Consider the following 27,945-nt stretch of genomic DNA (forward strand, 5'->3'; position numbering starts at 1 on the left):
GAAAACTCCTAGTGAGATAATAATAATAATAATAATAATAATAATAATAATAACAAAAACAATACTATTGCGACTGCTGTTAAAACTACTACTACTACTACTAATAATAATAATAATGATAATGATAATAATAATAATGTAACAGAGTGCGTATGAACGCATGTGAAGATATCAGCAGCAGCGCCGGAGAAGATGAACGTGTAAAGTTAAGTCGGAGGGAAGAAAAAAAACGCGACCGGATGAAATAATCCTGTGTCTTCGTTGTGGCGGCGAGTGACTTTTAAGCTGATGTCGAGACGGCGGGGTTTTGTTAATCTCATGGCAGACGAAATGAACAGTTAGAAAAACAAGAATCATTGTTTGGAAAATAGTGGTAATGAATGTCTTTTCTGAAAACAGAATGAAAATCCGAGTCAGATACTTGTTTCTTTCCACGCGTTATTTTTTTGTACTTGGGACGAGCGTAACACAGCGTTACAATAATAATAATAATAGAAGAAGAAGAAGAAGAAGAAGAAGAAACAGATGATTAACTGATGGAAAATTGCGCGGGATTATCTGATTGTCCTTGGCAAACACTTATCAGTGAGTTCATTTTCAAAATCTACGTCAGTGGCTATGTACATTTTAGTGTTTAACGTATACAAGGACACTTATATTAAGTTAGTGTTTTAAGCAAACGTGTTTATGATTAATTCTGAAAATAAATTAACTAAAACTGTTTTAAATAATTGCGAATAGTATTATAAGCGAATATAATTTGAAAATCAAACTAAAAAAGCAGTATATTCATAATAATCTGAAAAATTTTGAACGTCCTAAAGCTAAACAAAAGCAACACACAAATACAAAACAGAATTCCCTGCAACGAGGTGGGTGCACTTTCTTACAAAATAATAAACGTCACGTTTACATTATTTTTTAATAGTTTTGTAATAATAAAAACGATTCAAGTACAGTAGAACACAGGGATACGGCATAAAAATTAGTAACAAAATACAGCACAATATATAATAAACATGTATATAATTAAATAACATTAGAAATAACACCTAAGGCGGGGCAAATGCCGTGACCAGGGGCGGGAAAAACATCATATTCCACATGGCAACCTAAAAAAAACGTATCTTAAGGCCACCGTATCCCAGGTTTCTACTGTAATAGTATTTAACATTAAACCTAAATTACTTATTTGTTCCGCAAAAGAGAGGGGACTTTTCTTTTGCTCTCACTGGTTGTGGAGCAGCTACCATGTGCGACCACGAAAAACTTTTGAACTTTTTCCTCAGGAATAGAATCTGGACGCTTACACACTAGTGTCGTGTTATTTGTGAAGTGGCCGATGTTTACACCTAGGCGTCCAAAGTCAAAACCCGTAAATAAGTTCATGCGGACATCGTTTGCACATACATTATCCTGAAGAAAAACCAATAATTATATTGGTGACCAATCAGAGAACTTTCTGAATTTATTCCAAAGTGTACTTTTTGGAGCAAATTTGATCCCTTACAAAACCAAACATTTCTTCAATAAACAACTTGAGCCGAAATTCAGAGACTGAGTCTGTTGGGCTTCGAGCTTGCTGACATGTAAACTCACACATACTCAAACTCACGAAGCGCGACACACACACACACACAGACACACACACACACTGCTGACTATTAACCTACACAACCATTGACATATTCCTACTCTTTATCACTGAACTTCTTTTCTAAGCTAAAAACAATGAATATTGACTTTTATGAACAACTTTCGATGGAATATAATTTATATTATGCAGCGGATTAGTTTGATTACTCTTTGTGAATATATTCTTTCTGAACTCTCATTTTGTTTTGTTCATCGTATATTTCTCTCGTTTTCTAACATCTAATTATACACACTATACATCCTTAAATATCTAAATCCAATATTTCAGACATCGTAAATTTGTGAGCCCTGACAACTGTGTTTTGCATGGTCGAATTCTCATAGAGATAAAACAAAAGAATGCACCCCACCAGGTACAGAGTCGTGATTTTCTTAATACGAGGCATGTCTACTATTAAACCACGTGATCTAATACGTTACATATAATGACCGAAGATACGGCACATGCAATACTGACTATTACGAGTTATTTTCTATTTCCATTCTTGAAGAAATTCTCGAGAAATTCATGAAATTAGTCCAAATGTGACTGTATTTTAATTTCCTGAAAATATTTTTTTTACATTTAAACGTGCAAATAATAGGAAGTGTTTTCACATGTGACATTAATTTTTAAAATTAATTTTTTTTAACAAATTTTCTTAATATTACTGAAAATAATGTTCATATCTTTTTTAACTTTTTCGATTTTCTCATGAAGATCCAAAAATTGAAAATAGTGAATGCTTTAAATTATTATGGTTGTAGCTTTAAAAACTGTTAAACAACTATTTTTCATGTCTATTATCTTAATAATACATACTAGCGGGGCATGTGGAAATTTCACAGCAGCATTTTCCATATGTAATATATTGTTGCTTGGCATTCTGTGGGCGTTCTGTTCAGCATGAATGAAAGCACAATAATATCATTCTAGCCCTTTTATTAAAACTGTATCGCCCCCTTACTAAAATAATAACTTTGGTATATTTCCTGGGCTGATTATTTCATTACAAACACATTATTCAATTAATTCACATTTCATCATTTTTGATAATTATTGAATATGTTATTATGTTCGACAATAATTTTTCATAATTTCAACCCACATTATCGCCTCTCACTTTACTAAAATATCAAAATTGATATATTGTATCGGCTGATTATTTCATAAAAAACACAACTATCAATTAACTCACATTTCATCATTTTTAATAATTCTGTGATATGGTACTCATTTTGACAATAATTTTCCATCATTTAAACTCACCATATCGCACACTTTACTAAAATAATTACTTTGATATATTGTCTAGGCTGATTATTTCATTACAAACACACGCATTAATTAACTCACATTTCATCATGTTTCGTAATTCTTGAATATGTTACTAATTTCGACAATATTTTTTTTTATAATTAAAACCAACGTTGTCGCCCAACCTTACTAAAATAATAACTTTGATACATTTTCCGGGCTGATTACTTCATTACACACTAATCAATTAACCTCCATTTCATCATTTTTCATAATACCCTGGGTATGTTACTAATTTCGCCAATCATTTTTCATAATTTATACCCACATTACCGCCCCCTTCTTAATAAAATAATAACTTTGAAATATTGGCTGGGCTTATTATTTCATTAGAAACACACTAATGCATGAAATCACATTTAATAATTTTTCATAATTCTTGGATATGTTACTTATTTCGACAATAATTTTTCGTAATTTTAACCCACATTTTCGCCGTTCTCTCTTTACTAAATAATAACTTTGATATATTGTCTAGGCTGATTATTTCCTTACAAACACACCAATCAATAAACTAATATTTCATCATTGTTTCGAAATTCTTGGATATGTAACTAATTTCGACAATAATTTTTCATAATTTTAGCACTCCTTATCTCCTTCCCCATTTACTTATATAATAAGTTTGATATATTGTGTAGGCTGATTATTTTATTATAAACACACCAATTAATTAAATCACATTTCGTCATTTTTCGTAATTCTTAGATATGTTACTAATTTCGACAATAATTTTTTATAATTTAAACAATCTTCGTCGCCCTCTCTTGCTAAAAAATACTTTGATATATTTTCTGGACTGATTATTTCATGAAAAACACAGCTATCAATTAACTCACACTTCACCATTTTTCTTAATTCTTGGATATGTTACTCATTTCGACAATTACTTTTAATATTTTAACCCACATTATAATATTATCTGGGATGATTTCATATCAAACACACCACTCAATGAACTCACATTTCGTTATTTTCCATAATTCTTGTATATGTTACTAATGTCGACAATCATTTTCCATCATTTTAACCCACATCATCGCCCCAATTACTATAATAATAACTTTGATATATTGTCTGATCTGATTAATTCATTGCAAACATACTAATGCATTAAATGACATATTATAATTTTTCATAATTATTGGATATGTTACTAATTTGTACAATTATTTTTCATAATTTAAACCATCCTTATCACCCTCTCTTACTAGCATAATTAATGTGATATATTTCCTGGGCTGATTATTTTATTATAAACACACAATCGATTAACTCACATTTAATCTTTGTTCATAATCCTGGATATGTTACTAATTTCGACACTAATTTTTATAATTAAAACCCACATTATGCCTCTCCCTCCTACTTATATAATATATTTGATATATTGTCAGGTCTTATTATTCATTACAAACACACCAATCAAGTAACTCCAATTTCATCACTTTTCATAATTCTTGGATATGTTACTAATTTCGACAATAATTTTCATAACTTAAAACCATTATGCCGCTCCCCTTACTTTAATAATACCTTAAATATATTGCCTGGGCTGATTATTTCATTACAAATAAATCAATCAATTCTGTTTGGTTGGTTGGTTGGTTTTGTTTTACGGCATATCAACCCTTTCTTGGTTATTCAATGCCAAATCCAAAGATTTTGAAGAATTGTTTTAATAGAATATGTTTGTTGTTTTTAAGTCGGTTTCTATTTAACCCATAGTTGGGACCCTAACAAATACTACCACTCCTGGTCAGAGTGGACCTGGGAGCAATGGCAATTAAAGGGTGGCTCCACACTCCCCAAAGCCCGCAAGCTGAGGCTTCACCACTGGATATAGTTTAAGGTCATATCTAGGACTCAATCAATTCAGGGTATTCTCATAGTATATATGTTTCACCTATCTTTTACAATCCCGGGTGACGCCGCATAATCTGCTAATATATATCGTTCACCAATCTCATTTTATCCCGGGTGACGAAGGATATTTTGCTACTATATGTTTTCCACCTATCTCACTGGGCGACGCTTTTTGATAATATATATTTTCACATTTCATTCAATCCCGGGACTGACTTCATGTCCGCCACCCACTGTTGAAAATATACATTAAATAAAGTAATGTTTTAATCGTAAACTGTTTCATCCATTTCCGGGACTGACTTTATATCTCCGAACCACTGTTAAAAATATACACGAAATAATGTAATGTCTAAATAGTAAACTATTTTGGCCATTTCCGGGACCAACTTTATATCCCAAACCCACTGCTAAAAATATACATGAAATAATGTAATATCTAAATAGTAAACTGTTTCAGCCATATCTGGAACTGACTTATAATCCCCGCCTCACTGTTGAAAATATACATGAAATAAAGTAATGTATAAATCGTAAACTTTTTCAGCTATTTCCGGGACCGACTTCTTATCTCTCATCCTACTGTTAAAAATAAACATCAAATAAAGTAATGTTCGAAACGTAAATAGTTACATCCATTTCCGGAACCGACTTCATATTTCCCTCTCAAATTGTAAAAATATACATTAAATAAAGTAATGTGTAATGCGTAAACGGTTTCACCCATTTTCGGGACTGATTTAATATCCCCCACCCCACTGTTAAAAATATACATGAAATAAAGTAATGTTAAATCGTAAACAGGTTGAGTAATTTCCAGGACTGACTTCATATCCCGTAACCCACTGCTTAGAATATACTTGAAATAAAGTAATGTTTAAACTGTTTCAGCAGCGTTTCGAAAGTAATACATAAAAAACATTAATACGGTTAGATTTTAGGCAACCATTGCTTGAATATGAATTTCTGAGTGTAGTATCAGTTTCAGCATTCCAGAGACTTAAATCCCCTTTTTCTTGGTCTTAGTTAATGGAGGAGAAATCCTTCATTACTTATACAATTTTTGTTATTGACCAGAGTTCCCTTTTGGGGAGCTGGTTTCCCCCTAGATTTTTAACCGACCTCATATCCAATTCCGCCCTTGTGGGGAGGCAAGTAAAAAAAAAAATCAGAACGGACATTTTCCAGGGCATTTTATAATTAATCAGACATGACATTTCTAGGGCATTTTGTAATTAAATCAGAAATAACTTTTTTCCAGTTACTTTTTTTAATATTAAAACTTTATTACACTAAACATAGTACCTATTTACAATGCCTCACCACGGGACAGATTTAGACACCATGGTCGTTTTTTAAAGTGGAGAAAAATTGTCTTAGTTATAAAGGATTTCTCTTCCACTAAGAGAGAAGAAATTGAAATGTAACACCTGAAGAACAGATACTACACTTTGATCTTAGCTAAAAGGCCAACTTTGCCTTAAAAGCGACACCAATTTTTCTCCTTTTTTTGTTGACATATTTATGCTTAGGTGTTCTTTTATATTATTTCTGTAGCTAGAACTTCCGGCGAAAAGCAATATGATTCATTATAATGATGCCTTTATTATTCAGAAATTTATGGAAATTATTTTTCAATATTTTTCAAAGTTATCGACCGTCAACTTTTAGTTTCGACTGTTTGTTTATTTCGTTTCTTTTATTCTGAAAATTCCATTAAAACTTCTTATTGTATGAACATCATGTCTCAATTGTATATATTTCTCTGAGGGATTTTTGAAGAATGATACTCTAAAAAGTAATGTCTATCCACGTTCAAAAGTATAAGTGAAGTATTTTTTATAAAACTGTGTAAACTAAAAATTTGAATTTTTTGCATCACCAAGTTTTATAACACTTACAAAATTCAGTTCTTATTTAGAATTCGACTGAATTTAAGAACAGATAATTAAAAAAAAATCTTTGTAATTTATGTGCTCGACAGAGTACGAAAATGCCACGTGCCAAAAATCACGTAAATTTATCTGGTAGTTTTGTTTAATCCTAGAATATCAAAATTTACTATTTTTATAGGTCTTAATTATTTTAAATACAAAGTAAACCTCGGCAGTTGAATTGGATTATGCGAGCTTGTAATTTTTCATATTCTAAAACCATGGCGTCTCGCTTCTCATGAAAGTCTTTTTTCTTATTACAAAATCTTGATTATTTTATACGATTTTTGAAATATGTCATTTTCGTTTTGTGTCGGGTATGTAAGTTGTAAATATTTGTTTGCATTATCTATACTTTTGTTTTTAAGTTAAATTTTAAAAAACTAAACAGAATTAATTCATAAAATAGTTTTTTTGGTATTTATGAAAAATATGATCTGTGCTAAAATGATAATGTTATTATTTAAAAACAAATTTGTAACTAAATTATTTAACTAAATTCTTACAGGGATAGTAAACTTAAAATAATTTGTAACCAATAAAAATGTTTAAAATTAAGAAATACCATCCCTGTCTTAAATTCAACTAAACTATAGTGGCTTTGTGACCAGAAATTCAGAGTTCTTCTAGGGACAACTGCCACGCGTTCAACCCTTAACGACAACAACGCTAATAATAAAATTTAAGTAATATTATTCACAAGATTATCGTTGCAATTCTTAAAACATATACCTTAAACAGTTATTAAAGTCACTATTTATGTTTTTCTTTCTTTTCCAGTTGATTGTAGTTTAGCGGGAGAAGCAAAATTAACAGCTGAGGTCGATGATAATGGGAAACCGATCTTGTGTGAGATCCACCCTGGCGAAAAACCCGGAGAGCACAAGGTCAACTTTGTGCCAATGTCAACACATGGAATCATTCTAAACGTCTATTTTGGAGGTTACCGAATTCCAGGTAGGCAGTAATTCAGAATGATTTTAGAATTATTTACATATTACTCACACAAAACGATTAACATGACGAGCATCAAACTCCACCGCTATAATATAAAGATCCCTCGATGTAAGAAAGCCTTCTACTGTAATAGTTTATTTTTCATTCAAACAGCTACATTTTTTTAATTCTCTCCCGGGTCGCTGCTTCTCTGACTGCGCTAATACACAGAACTTCCAGTATAATCTGAACAGACGTCGCACTGCTCAACGTGCTACATAGTCTCATTGTAGATTTGGTTCAAAATAGTAGCCCATTACGTTTCAAGTTCCACTGTGTCATGTTTGGTTTAAGATATCAGCAACAAAACTATTTCTTTATTACAAAAATCAGAACTTTTCAATTCATTAAATGGTATTGATTGTTTTTTTTTATTCTTTTATGTCCTTGTGTGCTTTTATGTAAATTATTTTTCCTGGTTTTCAAAATATGTTTGAAATATTGCGATTAAGTTTCGTCTTGTTTTTTCTGTTATCATGTATTGTTTTGAGAAACACATATTACTAGTGCATTTTTGGAATGATCAGGCAAATTAATAAACTCAAAAAGAAGGAATGAACATGAAATGGCACCGAATTTAATTCATACTAATTCCCCAAACCAGAAATACAATCACTTTTCCCTGGTTGTACTTGATATTCCCAAAGTTAAATTATCGATGTCAATTATCAGACACAACTTCTCCCGAATACTTTTTACACGAGAAATCCACCAGAGAAATCTTGTAATAGGATTATACAATAATACCCTGGGAGCAGTATTCGCACCAACCATCCATGGATAATAATGTATGGGTCTTACGTTAATGTAGATGAAAAAAGAAATAAGAGACAAATGAAAATATGCTATTCTGAACGTGGAACATAAATACACATAGTTCTCATTTCTCGTTTTAAGCGAGAAACAGGCACCTTACAATACCAACAACAAAAAAGAATTAACGGATATAATTCTTACTCTTTTAGTAAAGTTGTTACGTTCCTGCTTGTTTCGCTGATTCGCCATTAAGGTTTTTAACTTCTCACGATAAAATCATTGCTCTTTTGAGGGGTCGTAATTTTTATTTATTTTTGTTGGTATGTTATTTTTATAAACAATTAAATAATACTAGATACAATGACAAAGCAATTATTATCAATAATCGATGCATATTTTGTTTTACTTTATGCTACTAAAAATAAAATAAAAACCATACCAATATGAATAGAACACTTTGTAAATATGTTTCCTTTACTCCAATGCGATGCTTAAAAGACACATAGTAAAAAGAGAAACAATAATAATTAAATAATAAAATTAATATATCATAATAAATTTATATATAATGATAAATTAATATATAATGCTCATCTCAAAAATAAATTCCAATTAAGGAATAATATATATATATATATATATATATATATAATATATATATATATAGTAATTTATAAAATATATATGGCGATTAAGCTACACTGAATATTCTGCGTTTCATCCACTATAGGATTCGTCAGGCTTATGCGCGAATTCTGTGGTTGCTTCTTGTTTTTATATATGTTGGGGATTTCTAGTTAGCCAATCAGCTTTCTATCGAGAGGAGATTCGAAGTTCCTATCCCTCGCGGTTACCACCTGACGAACGTGAGAGGAATAGTTGGCCGAAACGTTGTGAATAAAAAAAAACAATAAAAGATCAAAAACAACAACTAATAAAGATGAGAATAATAGTCCGAAATAAAAAATAAATTAATAATGGTGATGATGATGATGATGATGATGACGATGATAATTATGATGATGAACATTTTTATTCATCCTCGCAAAAATTGAACACACATCTTTTAGACTTATTTCAGTCTAGTGCAAAGTCACTAATCCGGACATAGGCTCTTTTCTATTGACGATTATGTTCGCAAATTCATTGTTCTTTAATCAGCCTTTTGTCGAACTGCTTTTTGCAGCATGTCCGAGTTATATTAAAGTATTGGATGTCAGTGAGATTCACGCGAGTGGCGAAGGTCTCACCCGAGGAGCAACAGGCAGAGCAGCAAGTTTTGATGTCAAAGCAGTTCGCAGTGCTGGAGAATTATCCGTTGATGTATACCGTAAGTAATCAATACTTTTCAGGCTATTGCAAATAATTATTTACATAAGCATATATACGATATATTTTGCGCTTTCTCATCTCTAACCGAGTTATATTGACATTTGGACCATATAAGCAGCTATTTGGTATCGAGTCGTACAGGTGTCAGACGTGTATTTTTTTTTAGTTTTGTATTAATTTAGTTGTGTTCATCATCATAAACATCAAAGACGTGGCCTCCTTAAAACGATGTTCCTATATAAACTTTCTAACAGAGGATCGCAACCGCGGTCTGCCCATTAGACGTATCGTTTCTCTGGGTCATGTATTGCTTTTATTTATGTATTAATTTATTAATAGCAGTGTGAAAATTATTTTATCAACAGAAACAGTAAAGTAACTCCTTCCCTCTGATAGCCTGTGGGAGATACTTGAGCAAGGTCGAGTACCCAATTTTGTCTCCTACTTGCTGGTGTTAAAATAATTGTCCTAATCAGGGTTCTGGCTATAAGCGAGAATCAGCGCCCTAGAAAGTAGCTGATACTCCGCTGATTTGCCGTCTAGGTACTTTTCTTGAGCCAAAAGCTAAGGGTAATGACCCTGACAGAAACCTTAGAGGATCAGCGCCGCATATTGTCAGCATCATGACACACCAGCATGTAGACACGTCCCGGAGATGGTGAAAGTCTGACCCAGCTATTGACTTAATATTAATAACGCGTGGGGCGCCCCTTCGAAGGCGGAGTTCCGACAAGCACTACGCTACAACCAAGCAAGGAGCCAGTCGTCACGACTGCCATTAGTGCTACTGAAACCATTTCAGGGGGTTCCAGATAACGGACGGGGACTCGTGCATCCCTTACACTTAAAATTCCTTTTAGCACAAGTATCTTCTTCATCACTAACATCCAAGACCTGCGGCGATGGGATATCAGGTGATGGGACCGGATTCGGATAGAGCTGGAATCCTCTCGTTCATTTCCTGCACGTTAGGCGGCCCTGGCAAGATGGTTGCTAAGAGTTTGCCGGTCCTACCAGAGTGACTGAACAGTCCTATTGAGAAACATCACAACTCACCTGCAAATGAAGAGAGGACTGGAAAAGGTGGCCTAAACACTGTTTGTCCAACATTTCTTGGGTGGACAACAGCATCCACCGAGACATTACACTTGCGATCAAAACGTAAAAATAGCAAACAACGACCTCTTAAAATCGCTACCTGGAATATGATAGCCTTCTAGACTCTGTTATAGATACTCAAACTCGGCCTCGCATCGCCCTAGTTTTTACAGAGCTCACCCGATGCAGTATTATTATCGCTGCCCTTAGTGAGACGAGGTTTGCTGGTGAAGGGGCTCTTAAGAAGGTCGGCTGGAGCTACACCTTTTTCTAGAAATGGTCTTCCAGAGGAGACCCGTCGCATTCATGGTGTCGCTTTGCCATCTGGTCATCTCTGCTTCGGCATCAACTCGAGACAACAACTGCCATCAATGAACGGCTCATGACCTGACAGCTTCCACTGACCAAGATTCATTATGCCATCCTTATCAGTGCCTATGCTTCCACGCTTGACTTGAAAGAGGACGTGAAAGACCGCTTCTACAACAACACTGCTACCAATAGGACCACTCATCATTCTACCGGGTGATTTTAACGCCAGAGTTGGCATAAACAATGATATATGGAAAGGAGTCATTAGACAATTTGGAAATGTAAATAGAAATGGTCCCCGACTCCTGTTCCTCTGTGCAGAGCTGGGTCTCACCATTACGAACACCATCTTCCAGCTACATGAAATATACAAGACGCCCTGGATGCACCCAAGGTTCAAACACTAGCAATTTTGTCATGGTCAGATAATGTGACTATGTAATGTGCTCTAAACCCGTGCCATGCATGGTGCTGAATGCTCAACTGATCACCGCTTGATTCGCTCAAGTATGCCGCTAAAAGTACGTCCACATGTTCGTCCGTAGAAGTCTAAACGGCGACTCAAGTCTTCTCTACGGGATCCGGCAATCTCAGGCAAATTGTATTATACCATCGCCGAGTTTCTCCTTGCCCCACTGCTGTCTCAGCAGTGATGACTACTAGCCACATGGCAGAATAGTTAGAAATATCAACTGATCTCCATCGTGCCTCAGAATTCATATTTGCTAATCTTGGAGGCAACACAAAAACTCACTCGACGATTGTGCAGGGTACATCATTAGAAAAATGTCGATCATGGTGCTCTTCTAGGAAATCCAGCATCTTATACACTCTACGAGCGTTTCTCTTCACTCCCTGTCATGGTGCAGCGAGAATTACATCGGATTGAAAGTGAATGGTGGCTGAAGAAGCCTAGAGAGATCCAAAGCCGTGAGGAACTTGTTGACACCCACTGTTTACACATGGCATTAAAATGATCCATGGCCCGGGGCAACGCTTTATGCACCATATGCGTAGTAATGGTGGTGCTCTCATCAAAGTGAACAGTGGTATCCTGGAAAGATCGGCTGAACTCCTGCGGGGGCTGCTTAATAAGACTAACGCCATCGAGTGAAAGAGGCCAACCACAGCCTAAAAACTACAAGACAGCTGGGCCCGGCGGCACATCCAATTTTGACGGGACTGACTTCCTCTTGTGTCTCCACTAGTTCATCCTGGATTGATTGTCAGCAGTGGAAGGATGCTAACATTGTCCTTGTCTATAAACGTAAGGGTGACCGCGCTGTCCGTGGCAACAGCCGTTGCATCTCTCGTCTCTCTCTGGTCTGCAAAGATCTAAGATGATACTCACCCGACTGTGAGACTGTTTACGATCTTATTGTCCCAGAATCACAATAAGGGATCTGCCGAGAGCATAGTACCACTGATCTGATTTTATTGCTCGTTTACTCCAGGAGATGTGTCGCGAACAATATCGTGATTTCTATTTGCCATTCGAAGAGCTAATCGAGGCCTTCTACACAACGAACTGTGAGCTGTTATGGAACATTATCAGGAACTTGGTTGCCCTCATACTTTCTTGCCGATCTTACAGCAGTTTTACACTGGCATGTGTGCTCGTGTTACCATGTCGGATGCAGAATCAGACACTTTCGCCGTGAATGTTTGTGTGAAGCAGGAATACGTCTCGGCTCCGGTCATTTTCAACTTGCTTCTGGTTGCTGTCACTTTGGTTTCGAGCAGATTAACCTTCTGATGTCGTTGCTCTACAGTACCTTCTTGATGGCAGCCTCTGCAACCTGACACCTCTTCAAGACTAACACCTCTGAATAGCTCATCTTCGACTTAAAGTATGCTCATGATGCTGCATTCCCTAGCTATACCTCGAGCAGACTTCAACGCAGTATTGACTATCTCCAACGCCTATAAGCAAGCTGGCCTTCTTATCAACACTAAGAAGACGGAAATCCTGCCAAACGTGTTTCCAATTGATGCACCCGTATTAACCGCAAACGGTATCTCTTTAAAGAATATCAACAGCTTCACATATCTTGGCTTCAATCGCTCATTCTCTTGCAACCTTAGCAACGAAGTACAGCGCCGCCCTCATCTCGCTTCTGCTTTTAGCCACCTGAATGACCGAGTGTTTGCCAACCGCAATCTCAGGACCCCTACAAGGGTTACTGTGTACGACGCAGTCGTCATACCCACCCTCCTGTACGGTTTGGAGGCCTGGGTTTCTTATCGCCATCAACTCAGTCTGCTGGAGTCATTTCAAACCAGACGACTCAACAGATCCTCGGCCTCCATTATTGAGACAAAGTGTCCTATTGAGTGATTCGCAGAAGAGCTGAAGTTGCCCTCTAGACTCACTCCTTATCCGTCATCAGCTTCGATAGTTAGACCACGTCATTAGGATGAGGTTGACCTCGATGGTCGTCATACAATATGATATAAATGCGGGTGTAACTCAGGGGTCGATCCTTGAACCTATATTATTTATGATATTCATAAATAATCGCCCTGATAAAATTATCTCTGAGATGGGCATATTTGCTGACGACCCCATGCTCTATAACAGACACGACGGGGAAAACAATGAACACATATCCAAGACAATGGCGGAAACTTTACTGGAAGACCTCCAGTCTGTATTGGAATGGGGAAAAATGGTTGGTACCTTTCAATACTGCCAAGACTAAGCTCGTTTCTTTTTATAATTACAAAAAATATTCACAACTACCAATAGCTATGTATTGAATATTGTTGTCACATTTAACTAGTGCATCTGCTACTAGTTTCTCATTCATGGACAGGGTTCAGAAGAAAATCACTGACTTGTCATCTAAGCTTCAACTTCTGTCCTATCGACGAAGTTTATCATCCCTCCGTCTATTTTACTATTATTTTAATGGTAAATGCTCCGACGAACTACAACCCCTTGCATTCCCTTGACATTAATCTCCGACTAACCCGACAAACAGCAAAGTCCTACTCCTACAAAGTAGAAATACCCAGACATCGGGAAGCCTTCTACTCTAATAGTTTCTTTCCCAGAACTGTTAAACTTTAAAATTCACTTTCGGGTTCCTGTTTCCACAAGTGTACTGACATTCAGATACTCAAGTGTAAGTTAATCAGACATGTTGCTGCCCAACACCCTACATAGTATTCATGCAACTTCTGTACCTGATAGTAACCCTCTTACATCAACTTTGCCTTGTTGTGGGTGAAAATGTAATTAAAAAAACCTAAAGGCCAAAAGATTCGTTTGTAAGGTCTGGTAAAAAAAAAAATTATGATTTTAGTAAACATCGGTTTTAATGATTTTGAATGTGACGCACACCCCACATTAGTATCATATTAATTTGATTAAATACATTTACTTGATCCCCGATTAAAACAAGGGTTAAAAGTGTCACATCAGTTTATTGCACACTGAAGATTATGTTGGTAAAATGCGTATTTTCATTCCATAAGCACTCATAAGAGTTTAATGATTTTTAATTAATCTAGATTTTTACTCAGCATTTTATAGAGAAACTGCGAAAAACTTGAATGCATCCATTGTTTTGTTTTTTTTGCCTTTTTCTGTATATAAGGTATTGAGTTCTGCTTCGTTTTTCGCCCTTTTCTTAGAATCTGATGGTTTGTCCATCGATCCAATATGGCGCCAAGCCAACGAAACCGATTTTACATTCTCCTACGTGCCAAAACTGACTGGAACGTTCACTGTCAACGTCCAATGGAGTGGACATCATGTCAAAGGTAATGCATTCTTGCTTTTTATTCCTAACGACTCTTTTACATCCGTAATCCGTCACAATGATGAGCTCTGCCAATCCGGTGGGCAGTCATCTCTCAGGTTGTAATATTATATTCATTACTAAACTTGTAAGCTGAATAGACGCATGTTTTTGATGGTACGTCCAAGTTTTTCTTTAAAAGGTTTTGGTCGTCGGTCTGTCATTTCTAAGATTGCAATGATATTTTCCTATTCGTATTATTTGGATTCTTCGGACTACTATACTCATCTTGAGTGTTATTTCTTGAACGTTTCGCTCGATTCCACCTCTGACCCTCTTCAGGTGTATCTCCTCAGGGACCCGTTGCGTAGTGGATCAAGTGCTTGGTAAAATCAAATTATAGCTTATACAATTCCAGATTATTTAGAACTTCTACTTATGATGTTATGAGTGACAGAACAAGAGCATGATACACCCGTAGATTCAACATAGCTTTTTATTGGAACTTGCCAGCAGATTTTCGAGTTTCACAGAAAGATTCCCAAGTTTGACCAAATACATATGAAAAGGTTACATCGAATAAAGCACTCAAGATGAGAACAGTAGTTCGGATAATCCAAATAATACTAAAAATCAATCCTCATCTAAAACTTTCAGCAAGGATTATTATATCTCTGTCACCCTTTGGTTTTAAATAGCATTTACATTTTCCTATAAAGTATTAAGAGCCGGCTGTATGAGCCTTAGTCCGTTCGTTGATCGACCTTTCTCTCTATCACGCCTCAGTTTTAAATATTTTTCAAAAGACTAAAACTAATTTAGATCTACGAAAATATATTTATGTAGCACTCTCCTCCAGTTTAAGTGTTAAACAGCATTGATGCAAAATCAGTGTTGTAAGTCTATCGCTATAAAAAGCTTTATCGGTCCAACTGTCTGTCATGCTTTTCTTTCGAAATATCATTTTTAAATGCGTGGACGCATATGTAATAACTCATTTTATCAAGGCATCTTTCTACTACGCTTTAATTTAAAATGTCATTTTTATCGATGAACGGACAGATGTAATTGATAGATATTACTTTAGATACATTCAAGTTTTAATAATTATCGATAAATTACATCGACGACAGAACAGTGGACACATACTTTAATTTATGCTATTAAAGAAATAAGACTTAAAATAAAGTAATTGATAGATTGATAATATTTTTTAAATGAAACTTTAATATTTTCGTTTTAATTTAAGCGATTGATTTTCTGAGTCAGTAAATATTCGATTATCTGTAAATGTAGATATACTATAAATGTTCATTACTTAGATGCGGAAAAACAATATAAGCGCGTGAAATCGTGTCATAATATCATTATTGTTGATCGAAAAAGATGTGTGTTCAATTTCTATTCTTACAAGTGCCGCCGACCCCTGTCTATTTCTGTCTGATATTCATATGCAGTATGGAACGATACACTTTTCGCAATAGAAAATACGATAAAATTCCATTTCTGTTTGATGAGAACCGGCTTTCTTTTATTTTAGCAGACCATCTACTAGTTGGTCAGTTATGTACAAATCCCCAAACCGATAGAAGTATTCTATCATGTCTGAAAGTGACACAATGTTCAACAAGCGAAATCTGAGATTGACTACTCTACGACTCATGCTCTCTACGGATCAAAGTTATGACTGCAGTACCATTGCCAGCACCCTAAAAATGTATCGCCGAGTTGAAACAAATGGTGCTGTCCAGTGTGATGAAAACAAAGTTTCCGGCTCCGGTTATACTCTTTCTTGTTGTTCCAGGTGACGACCACATCATGCCAACTCACATCCTCGACGTTGGCTCGAAAATCAACACCAGAATGTACCTGGATGTGCTGAAGACTTTTTGATCCCCTGATGCAATAACGTAGCTGCTGGCAGACCCGGGGTTAGGCAGCAGGATTCGGCGCTGGTCGATAAGTTCAAAAAGTCCCAGGCCTGGCTTCAGAAGGAGTTTTTTTTTTTTTTTTTTACAGTGATCACCACTTATCAAGGCCCGAAAGCTACTCAGCGATAAGGGTTATTGCAAGTACATTACGTTAGTGTGGAGATTTGATGAAGTGTTTAATTAGGGGGGGGGCGGTTCATTAGGAATTTGTTAACATTGGACTTGAAGACATCCAAGTCGTAGTCGGGAGGGAAGCAGGCAGACGACACAGAGTTCCACAGGCGTGCAGTTCTAAGAAAGATGCTTTGTTCATGGAATCCGCGTTTTGATTTAGGCACAGATATAGAGTGGGGGAAATTTTTCACAGTGGATTCAGCTAGACGGATGTTTTTCGTGAAAGATTGGCGAGGGGGGACCAGAGATTGGAGTTCAGACGAGCACCTGCCATGGAAATAACGATAAAACAAGGATAGACTCGCAACGTCTCTTCTGTGGGAGAGAGGTTGCAGGGTAGAGAAAAGGGTATCCCCCACTAAGCCACGAAGTCTATTTTGTACTCTGTCAAGGCATGATAAGCTGTTTTTGGCCGCTCCTGCCCAGATATGGCAACAGTATTCCATCCTTGGACGTACTTGGCTTTTATATAGATAGAGAATTGCATCAGTAGTGAGATATCTTCTGGAGTGGTAGAAAGATCCCACCATCTTTCCAGCGACCTTGGCAACAGACTTGATGTACGTGTTCCATTTCAGATCAGGAGTAAAGGTCAAACCCAGAAGCTTGTCAAAACACGGGGCCTCACCCAGACGAGAGCCATCCATCACAATCGATGCCAGCTGGGGATCAGAGCGTTGATGCACTACTTTATACCCTTCTTACATTTGCTCCCTTCCTCCTCCGACCATAACCTGCTAAACTACTTTATTTTTTTCATACGTTCAGAATATCACCAACATGACCTCCAAAAACTAGTGTGATCATCACCATCCGTCGCCTGTGAAAAAGGCATGCTTCAAGTTTCGGACCGATATCGAGGTGGTGATTGAGGCGATTACATCGACTAGATGTCAGCTCAACTAATTATTCAAGTTACTTGAATTGATTTTTTTAATAAAAAAAATAAAATAAAGCTATAATCTTGTTATATGTAAGGCGACAACGTTATCCCTGTATTTGTCTATTAAGTTTGCACTGTTCTGTATATATATATATATATATATATATATATATATATATATATATATATATATATATATATAAGATTTGAAAAGGATATTCATTCCCAACTTCGCATATATATATATATATATATATATATATATATATATATATATATATATATATATATATATAACTCGAGTTCCTTCAATCATAATCGAAACCGAAACACACATCGTATGAAGAATTTTGATTAAATTATTTTTAAGAAAATAGATGACTTAAGTGTCATCAGCTATAATAGAAACCGAAACACGAACTTATAAAAATTCTTGGTAAAATCATTTATGACAAAAAATGCAAATAAATAATACGTAAACAACCATGATGTAAGCGTGACACAACAAATAACAGACACGCTATCATGATAATATATAGATAATGGAAACCTAATCAAATATATAAACACATGGGCATTGCCACTAGGAAGATTTTCCGGACAATATATAAATTGGACCAAAGAAGAGCTAAAGAATCTCAATCAGAAAACATTTGGTCATGCACAATGCAGTATACCCAAAGAATAAGGCCGAGCGACTCTGGGTGAAGCAGAAGAGATGAGGGAATGACACACATAAAAATACAAACATACACAATGCAAACCACGGAAAATATCAGAAATGAGGCAAGAAACACTGAAAAATATTAAAACAGAAGACAGAGATGCAACTGATAAGACGAGAAACGAAGGAAAGGAAAGGGAAGAGCTACACAGAAGATTCATAGAGTTGATAAAAGATGAGAACCACGAAAACACTAAGACATAGTTCGAAAATGGCATCTAAACCAAACAGATAAACCGAATCCCTAATAACAAGCGAAAAAGATAAGATGAGAACATCAAAACGATGGTTGACAAAAGACAGGAAAAGCAGCAAATGTCGATACTGTGGACGAAATGCGTAAACCACGTTCAAAGTGAATGCAGCACACTAGCCCCAAAACAATGCACGAATACATCATCGGGAATGTTGTACATTAGAAATTATGCACGCAACTGCATCTTGAAGACCCAGACCAAAGGTACATGCACAAACCGGAATCAGTACTTTGAAACGAAATTTTCCAAATCCCATGTAACATATCTGTAGAACCAGATAACCCATTCCAAGCTAGAATTCCAGATATGACAGAAGCTAACAAAATTTAGTATTGCTGGATCGTGGATTTCGCTATTCCAGCAAACTAGAGAGTGAATGTCAAGGCGAAGAGAAGTGGAGCATAAGCAGCAAACTGGCCATATATATATATATATATATATATATATATATATATATATATATATATATATATATATATATAACTTGGGTTCCTTTCTATATACATTAATGTATGCGCATATATATATATTGGCTTAAAAAAGTTGCCTACCAAACTCCTCTATCAGCTTTTTGTCAACAGACATCTAACTTTATATATAGAGTATTAACACCCATGCGAAAATTTATATTTCGGTTCTAGCTCCAGAAAAAACGAAAAAATATGAAAATTAAAAACGAAAGGAATATGCCAGGTGAAGGTCGAACTATTGGTTCATGTCTCAATTTTTAGCCTTGCAGCAAACATGTCTTCATAGATCAAGCATCAACGTCAGGAATGGGTATGTTTCATCTGACATAATGATTAATTAAAATTGTGGGGTCTGCGTACGCGCCTGGTCCACAAAGTATGGAAATAAAAACTTTTAAAATTTTAAAAAGAATTTTCAATTGTTTTTGATATAGATGTACATAATAATGCTTTGATAAGTATGTTTTAACTTAAATAAGAATGGTATAATAAAATTGTGGTGTCTGCGTTCGCGCCTGGCATCCAGAGAATGGAAATAGGCACACACTTTAATAAAGACTTTTCATATCTATCTGCATAAGTATACTTTCATAATTATGGTTCAGTTTAAAGAAATATAGTATAATAAAATTATGGCGTGTTCGTCCGCACCTCAAATCCATAGAATGGAAATATGTCACAAAGTTTAACAAGATTTTTCAATATAGATTCACAGACAATTATGATAAGTGTTTCAGTGTGAACAGGTATGGTATCATAAATTATGGGGGTTTTCTATTTTATTTTTCCTTTCATCATATTTTGCTTTGGTTTTGATACCCCCAAATTCGAAGCTATCTCTTTACCACCCTTTCTTTTCATAACCTTTCATACTTTCATAAATCAGAATCCATTTTCTGTAGGCTGTTTTTAAACCCAGTCAACGACGGGTACTTTTGCTAGTATATATATATATATATATATATATATATATATATATATATATATATATATATATATATAAATATAAATGGAGAGAGAGAGCCATAGATACTCAGATTTCATGGTCATTCACATGAGTAAGCAATTCTTGTATTTATTAATTTATTATTAGCTTTGCCTTTCTTGTGTTATTTTTGGTTGGAGGAAAAGTTAGTCCGTTGGGAAATCTTATCAATCGATAAAGTCATTAAATGTCTCTTTCTCTTCTTTCTCAACTTTCACGCATCATTGTTCGCGACTATTCACATTATTTTATTCTCACAAATCTTTCACCAATCTAGTTTTTTTACTCGCTATCTTATATGTTCATTTACAATGAAAAAATATATTTTTCCCGGATCATTATGTTCTTCTATTTATTACCTGCTAATTTAATTTTCTCATCTTAATATTCTCAGTTGAGTTATGACTGTGTAAGTGTTTTAGACATTTTCTGTATAGATTTTACAGCTAATCAGTTTTAGAATTTTTTTTTTAATCAAAGCAAAATGCTAATTTGAACATATTTCATATATTTGAATATATTTCATATATTTGAACATATAATGACCGATATAATACATCAGCGATAGTTGAATTTAAAATTGATTAACCAAAATCGAAATAAGTGTAATCGATTCAAAATGTTCGGGGTTATTGATCAATGTGATATTTCATTGCACCTTGCTTTATGTTTTGACAACAGCCGTTTACCATTAATTTACCGCTGATTATAACTGATATTTCTTATGTAATTGAACATTTCTATAGAGACTGTGTTTCAAAAGCAATTATTCGCATTGTATCAAAAACTATTGATAAGATGAGACTCAAAAGGTTGCTTCGGTCACTTAATAACTATGGACTTTCCCGTGATGCCTTCTGAAATATCATATTGTTTCTTATTGTTAAGTTTATAAATGTAGTTAATGATGAACAAGTGTCAAGTTTGACGCTGCTCAAAATATATTCGGGTCTCATGCATCTTTATGAGTTTTATTTGTGAGACTTTAAATCCTATTTTATTTGTGTTTTATAGCAGCCAATCATCTTCACTATAATTTTAGTGGTAATAAGCCTCCCTTCGCACTCATCAATAGGAAGCTTAGTTAGTGCTTTCTATCATCGGTCTTTTATCCTCCCGACCTTTCGACTATTTGGTGAAGTGCCAGTCGAAATGACGTTTCTATTTTTGTTTGGGGAAAAGGAAAGAAGGGGAACAGAAAATAGGCATGTTTCACTTTCGTGTACGAGTTCTCTTAGTGACGCCTTTTTGTTTAAACTCTGTTACGATTTATATATGGCCGCTTACAAATTGTCGCTCCTGTGGACTCGTTATTGCACTTAATGGTTTTATTAAAGACTTAAGCTCTTTTCAACATTACCGTTCGTTGCATAATCTGAATTTTTCCATCGATTCCGAGTTCTTTAATTATTTTCCATATTTTTAAAAATTGTTTCTAGTGCTCCTACACTTATTAGTATTAATGGTTTATTAAATTGCCTTGGACAGTTCCACATATTTGTTTTGTTTTCCTGTCCCTTCAATCTTCCTCCTATGCTATGTGGGATGGAAAAATATACAGTTTGCCAGTATTTTCCTACTTGTTAATTATTATGCCATTCGGTCTTTAGCTTATTATTATTATTATTATTATTATTATTATTATTATTATTATTATTATTATTATTGTTGTTATTATTATTATTGTTGTTGTTGTTATTATTATTATTGTTATTATTATTATTATTATTATTATTGTTGTTGTTATTATTATTATTATTATTATTGTTAGTATTATTATTGTTATTATTATTATTATTAGTATTATTATTAGTAGTAGTAGTAATAGTAGTAGTAGTATTAGTAGTGGTAGTAGTAGTAATACACAATTGTAAATATGTTTTCGCAAATATAGTGCAACATTGTCTTGCTTTCCTATAAAACAGATAATGTAAATTCGAATCCCCACCGAAATGTAAAGCCTATGTCAAAAGCTATTTTTAAGAAACATCGCGATTTTCATTGTAAATCGACGTAGAGAGTAAGAGAAAAATATAAATATATGTAATTTACAATAGATAAAAAATGGAAATAAACAAAGTCTTCGAAAGACAGCACAGGTGAAAAGGGAGAGATAGATACTGTTGAAGCAGGGAGAGAGAGAGAGATAGGTACATAGAAATATGCATTAGAGGGAATGGAAAGAAAGAGATAGAAATATTAGAAATTAGGAAGGAAAATTGTAATCTCTCTGCTAATGCATGTGGGGATAAGGAAGTCACATATACAGTTAGAGAGAGAGAGAGAGAGAGAGAGAGAGAGAGGGAGAGGCAGAGAAGACTGCCTAGAGAAAGAGGATATGATATTAAGTAATGAACACGATGGGAAAATATTGCAGGTTTTGTTTCGACGTTTATTTTTTATTGTCCTAACATCGCAGTCACTTCTCGGTTGTCCGTGGAATAAATTACGATTGCGGACTTCCTAGAAATACCATGATTAACGTAATTTTACATGATCAACTGGGAATGCCCTCAGGTGAGTGTTTCTGTACGATGACACTTGTATGAACGCCATCTTCATTTAAAATGTTATGCTTTTTCTTTGTTCTCGCACCATCTCTATTATCTTGGCGGTTAATGTTACACAGTAATTGATATTAGTACATAATCGTCGTTATAGGCTGTGCCTGGTATGTTGGGTTCCAATTATGTCGTGGTTTCAAGCATTATTTTTTACCAAGAACGTTATAAAAAGTATGAATTCATATATTCTCCTTCAAGATGAGCATGAAATTGTACTATAATTTTTAGCCCGTTAAAGACGGACAAAAAGTTATCCATTGTTGACATAGATTGAGTAGTTTATGCAAAATTGATGATATACTGTGGCTAAATTTTTGCTCGTTAGTGTATTATATATTAATCTTCATTGTTTTATATTACTCCCTACTGTGACACGAAATGATGCCATAATACTTAATTCGCTGCACCTTACCATACAAAAGCTTTATACAATATTTTAATCAGATCAGCCAGTAGTTTACCAGAGAAAGTTAAACTTGAATCCTAATGCAAATTAATCTCTATTGATCGCGCACTATGCATCGAATGGATATCATAATGCTTAGTTCGCAGCACCATATAATAACAAAAGTCCACTCAATATTAAAGCCTGATCGGCTCTGTAAATTTCCCCCAAAATGGAAGAGGTGGACAGAGGGGCAGATAGACAGACGAGAGAAATATAATTTAGAATGTAAACTCTATTCTAGAGCACTAGCTGCGCAACACATCTTGAAAAATGCAAACTCTAAAATAACACCAGCTATTTTTTTTCTTTATTCCGGCATCGTTTTCAGTCACTTTTGGATTTCTTTTGTCGGTTTGGCTCACGGACTGTACAGAAGAAATAAGGTTTTGTATTACGCATCTTTTGTTTTACGAGAGAATATTGGCGCAGGTACACTTACAGAGAAAGACTTATCTCTCGATACTAAAAATGAAACAAATTCATATCATATTATAATGACTATTTTTAAACATCTCTGTTGTTTCTAATAGTAGTCGATGTTGAAGCCGATCTGCATTACAAACTACTGTGGCAGACATTGTAGCAGATAGTATCCATTGTTTCGAGTCAAAGAAGGCAACCCCCCCGTAAACTGTTAAGCACTAGATAGTGTACAAGTACGTCCAAAGTTTCACACATTATCTTGCTGTTTAACGTGAATAGAAACATGTGTTTAATATTGATTTTATTTAAAACCGATTAAATATACTTTTTTTGATCTTAAACATTTTATTAAAGTCAAAACATCAAATATTGAGGACAGAAAAACTTCGACAGCTTAATCTATCTATGTATCTATAAAAGTGAACGTGTCTGTTTGTCTGTGTGTCTGTCTGTCTGTATATGTGTACATTTTCCTTCGCAATAATCTGTTAATTTTAAGTCTACACACTCGAAATTTGATATACAAGGTACTGAGATTTTGGAAAATCTATGTGATCGATTTTCGACCAGAAATTTAGCTGTTAAGGGGTCAAAGTTAAACGATTTGACCTTTGAGAACTCTACCAAACTCCTCCGACAATTTTGGGTCTAAACACCTGGAATTTTTGATATAGGTTCCGTGGATATGGATCCAACTTAATAACTTGATTTGATCCCAAAATAATAAAGGTTAAGAGGACTTAATAGGGGTCAAAGTTTAAAAAAAAATGACTGTTTTTTTTGTTTTGCCTTTTTTGCTCAGTATGCACCTCCAAACACCCGGACAACGCCGGGCCAAAATGCTAGTATATCTATAAAAGTGAACGTGTTTGTGTGTGTGTGTGTGTGTGGGTACGTACATTTCCCTACGCAATAACTCTGTCAATTTAAAGTCTACAGACACGAAATTTGATATACATAGTACTGAGATTTGGGAAAATGTACGTGATCGGTTTTTGGCCAGAAATTTGGCTGTTAAGGGGTCAAAGTTCAACGATTTGACCTTTGAGAACTCTATCAAACTCCTCTGACAATGTGGGGTCTAAACACTTGAAATTTTTTTTAAAGATTCCTTGGACATGGATCTAACTTAATAACTTGATTTCAACCCAAAACAATAAATGTTAAGAGGTCATAATAGGAGTCAAAGTTATAAACATTGACCGCTTTTTTGCTCAACATACATCTTCAAACACCCGGGCAACGCCGGGCTAAAATGCTAGTATATCTATAAAAGTGAAAGTGTCTGTGTGTGCCTGTGTGTGTGTCTGTTTGCATTTCCCTATGCAATAACTCTGTCAATTTAAAGTCTACCGACTCGAAATTTGATATACAGGATACTAAGATTTGGAAAAATCTTTTTGATCGGAGTTCGGCTAGAAATTTGGCTGTTAAGGGGGTCAAACTCAACGATTTGACCTTTGAGAACTCTACGAAACTTCTTCGCCAATATTTGGTCTTAACACTTGACATTTTACGTATAGATTCCCTGGATAGGGATCTAACTTCATCTCTCAATTTTAGCCCCAAACAATAAATGCAAAGGGCTCATGATATTGGTCAAATTAAAAAAAAACAATTGACCGCTGTTTATTTTTTGCTAAACATACACCTAAAAAAACCTGGGTAATGCAGAGCTGAAATGTTAGTATATATATATATATATATATATATATATATATATATATATATATATATATATATATATGTATGTATATATATATATATATATATATATATATTTATATATATTTGCTATAATAATTAGTTAATGCCTACGCACACTAATGTTTACTCATTTCGGGAATCTTCAGTGCAGAGTGTCACGATTAACACCAGTCGATCGATAAATTCGAACCAGGCTTCAGAAGCCAACTCTGGCTTCATTAGTTAGGACCATGATTATTCGGCTACCGTTAACCGAGAGAAATGCTGTTGAATTTTAAACATTTATTTCATTAAATGTTTTTAACGTCAGTCAGAGTGATCCGATCATTATATGACGATCTGCGCATAGGAACTGAAATTGCTCAACGATAAGAAAGTGGTTTCCTAAAAGGCTGGCATTGTTATATATATATATATATATATATATATATATATATATATATATATATATATATATATATATATTTATATAAATTTGAAATTAAAGGAAATGGTAATAAAAATCGAGACGTGTCCCGAACTGAGCAGAAAAATAAAAGTAGATTTATTATTTCCGATTAAGAATTTACGACCTGAAACCCTGTAGTAGTATTAATCCATTCCTAATCCAAGAAATTCATCAGTAAGCTTTACGTTCACAGGGATGGTGAATTGGGGCAGACACATTAAGGATAATGTCAAGGATGATGCAAAGAATGAGTATTGTTGCCACATTTGGGCTGGTATATCTGCTATTAACTTTTCTCTCCTAGTCAAGTTTCAGAAAGAACTCGTCAATCTTAGAGGTCCAGCTCTGTCAATCAAACTCCAAACCTTGTCCTATCGACGAAATATTTTACTCCTGTGCCTTTTTAAGAAGGATTTTAATAAAATTTGCTTTCGCTAACAACAAGCTGTTTAGCGCCCTTAACATAAATACCCACGAAAAGCCCGAAAAAGGCAGCAACATCTTACCCGTACACAGTAGATATTCCTACATGCCATAAAGCCTTTATCGCTAAAGAATGTTTAAATAGAACTGCTAGACGCCCCTCCCGGGATACTTCTTCCCTGAAGTTACTGACATAGAAAAATTCAAGGGTTATGTGCGCATTGTACTATTTATCTTGTCCCTGCTAATTGCGACCAAATAATAGCCTTACAACCAAGTGGCATTCTGCCTTCTTTGTGATGAAGTAACAATTAAAAGGAGCAATAATTACATTCATCTATTTATAGTTTAAATGCCCAACTCTATCCCGTTGTTTTACATAATGTAGATACTAGTGGAATAAATAAAAATCCAAAAAATCATAACTGCCCCCCCCACGTGCAACACGAAAAAATAAATCTTTTAAAAAGCTGAAATATTTGAAGCAATATACCCCCCAGTTGCAATAAACAACTACGCATCATAAAAAACAAAAACACAGTTTTTAACTTTTAAATTTCCTAGCGTACTTCCGCCTCCTCTCCTAGACGAACTTGTTACTGACCCCCAAATGTTCGCTCGTGATTTAAGAAACCTTCAGGTGTAAAGCAACATATTTTTGGTACTGATCACTGTTGCTTACTCATCAGTGTTTTTTTTATATCACATCATTTAACCTGTCCTGAAGATGATGGGGAAATTGTGGGAATACATGTATAATATGTATTGAACATATAATAACATTTTTGCTTTTGACACAAAATATAATAAAATATAAAAAAGTGTAATCAAACAGAACTCTTTGCTGTTTTTAATAGTGTTTCTTTAAATGATAATCCTGCACACACACACACATTTACACACGCAAACACACACACACACACGCAAACACACACATACACACACACACACACATATATATATGTGTGTGTGTGTGTATGGATATAAATGCGAGTGGAAAGTGATGGGCGAGAGTAAAAAGAAGTATCAGAGAAGATGAGCAACACAAATAGAGTAAAAAGCGAATATAAATGTATCTTTGTAATTTGATACAGCACATAATTTAATTCCGACTTTTAACTTGAAGCAATAAGTCAAAGTTTTGCCTGTCAGGAGAGGGAACAGTTATGGATAATGGGTGAAGTTCTAAGATAAGTAAACGACAGTAATTAAATTAGAGTTATTTACTTTGATGTCTTTGCAGTTGCCGATGAATTAAGGATATAGATTATCATCGCGATAAACATACAAGAAAAATAGTTAAAAAAATATGCAAGAACACAATAAATAAAATAAACAAAAATATAAAGCTAAACAATTGGCCCGTTGGAAATCTTTGAATATTTGTGTGTGTGCGAATATTGTGTTTTCGCTTCTCTCATCCAAGAGAGGAACTATTCACTCAGTATTTATTACACGTGTATTTCTTGTTTAACGGCCTATAATACATTTTAGCGTTATATAATGCCGAATCGC

General features: G+C 34.7%; 1 protein-coding gene across 5 annotated transcripts in view; it reads left to right on the forward strand.

Annotated features, from left to right (window-relative positions):
• LOC145295835 (filamin-C-like) overlaps positions 1-27,945 on the forward strand; it is a 300,005-nt gene that overhangs the window by 126,610 nt on the left and 145,450 nt on the right. For all 5 annotated transcript variants that reach the window (XM_080141544.1, XM_080141545.1, XM_080141543.1 and 2 more), the window contains 3 exons: positions 7,534-7,710; positions 9,692-9,835; positions 14,887-15,015. In XM_080141544.1, coding sequence (XP_079997670.1) covers positions 7,534-7,710; positions 9,692-9,835; positions 14,887-15,015 — 450 coding nt within the window. The remainder of the gene's footprint in view (positions 1-7,533; positions 7,711-9,691; positions 9,836-14,886; positions 15,016-27,945) is intronic.

Source organism: Euprymna scolopes, chromosome 16 (genome assembly GCF_053919585.1).
Source record: "Euprymna scolopes isolate OS-2025 chromosome 16, ASM5391958v1, whole genome shotgun sequence".
Taxonomy (NCBI): Eukaryota; Metazoa; Mollusca; class Cephalopoda; order Sepiida; family Sepiolidae; genus Euprymna; species Euprymna scolopes.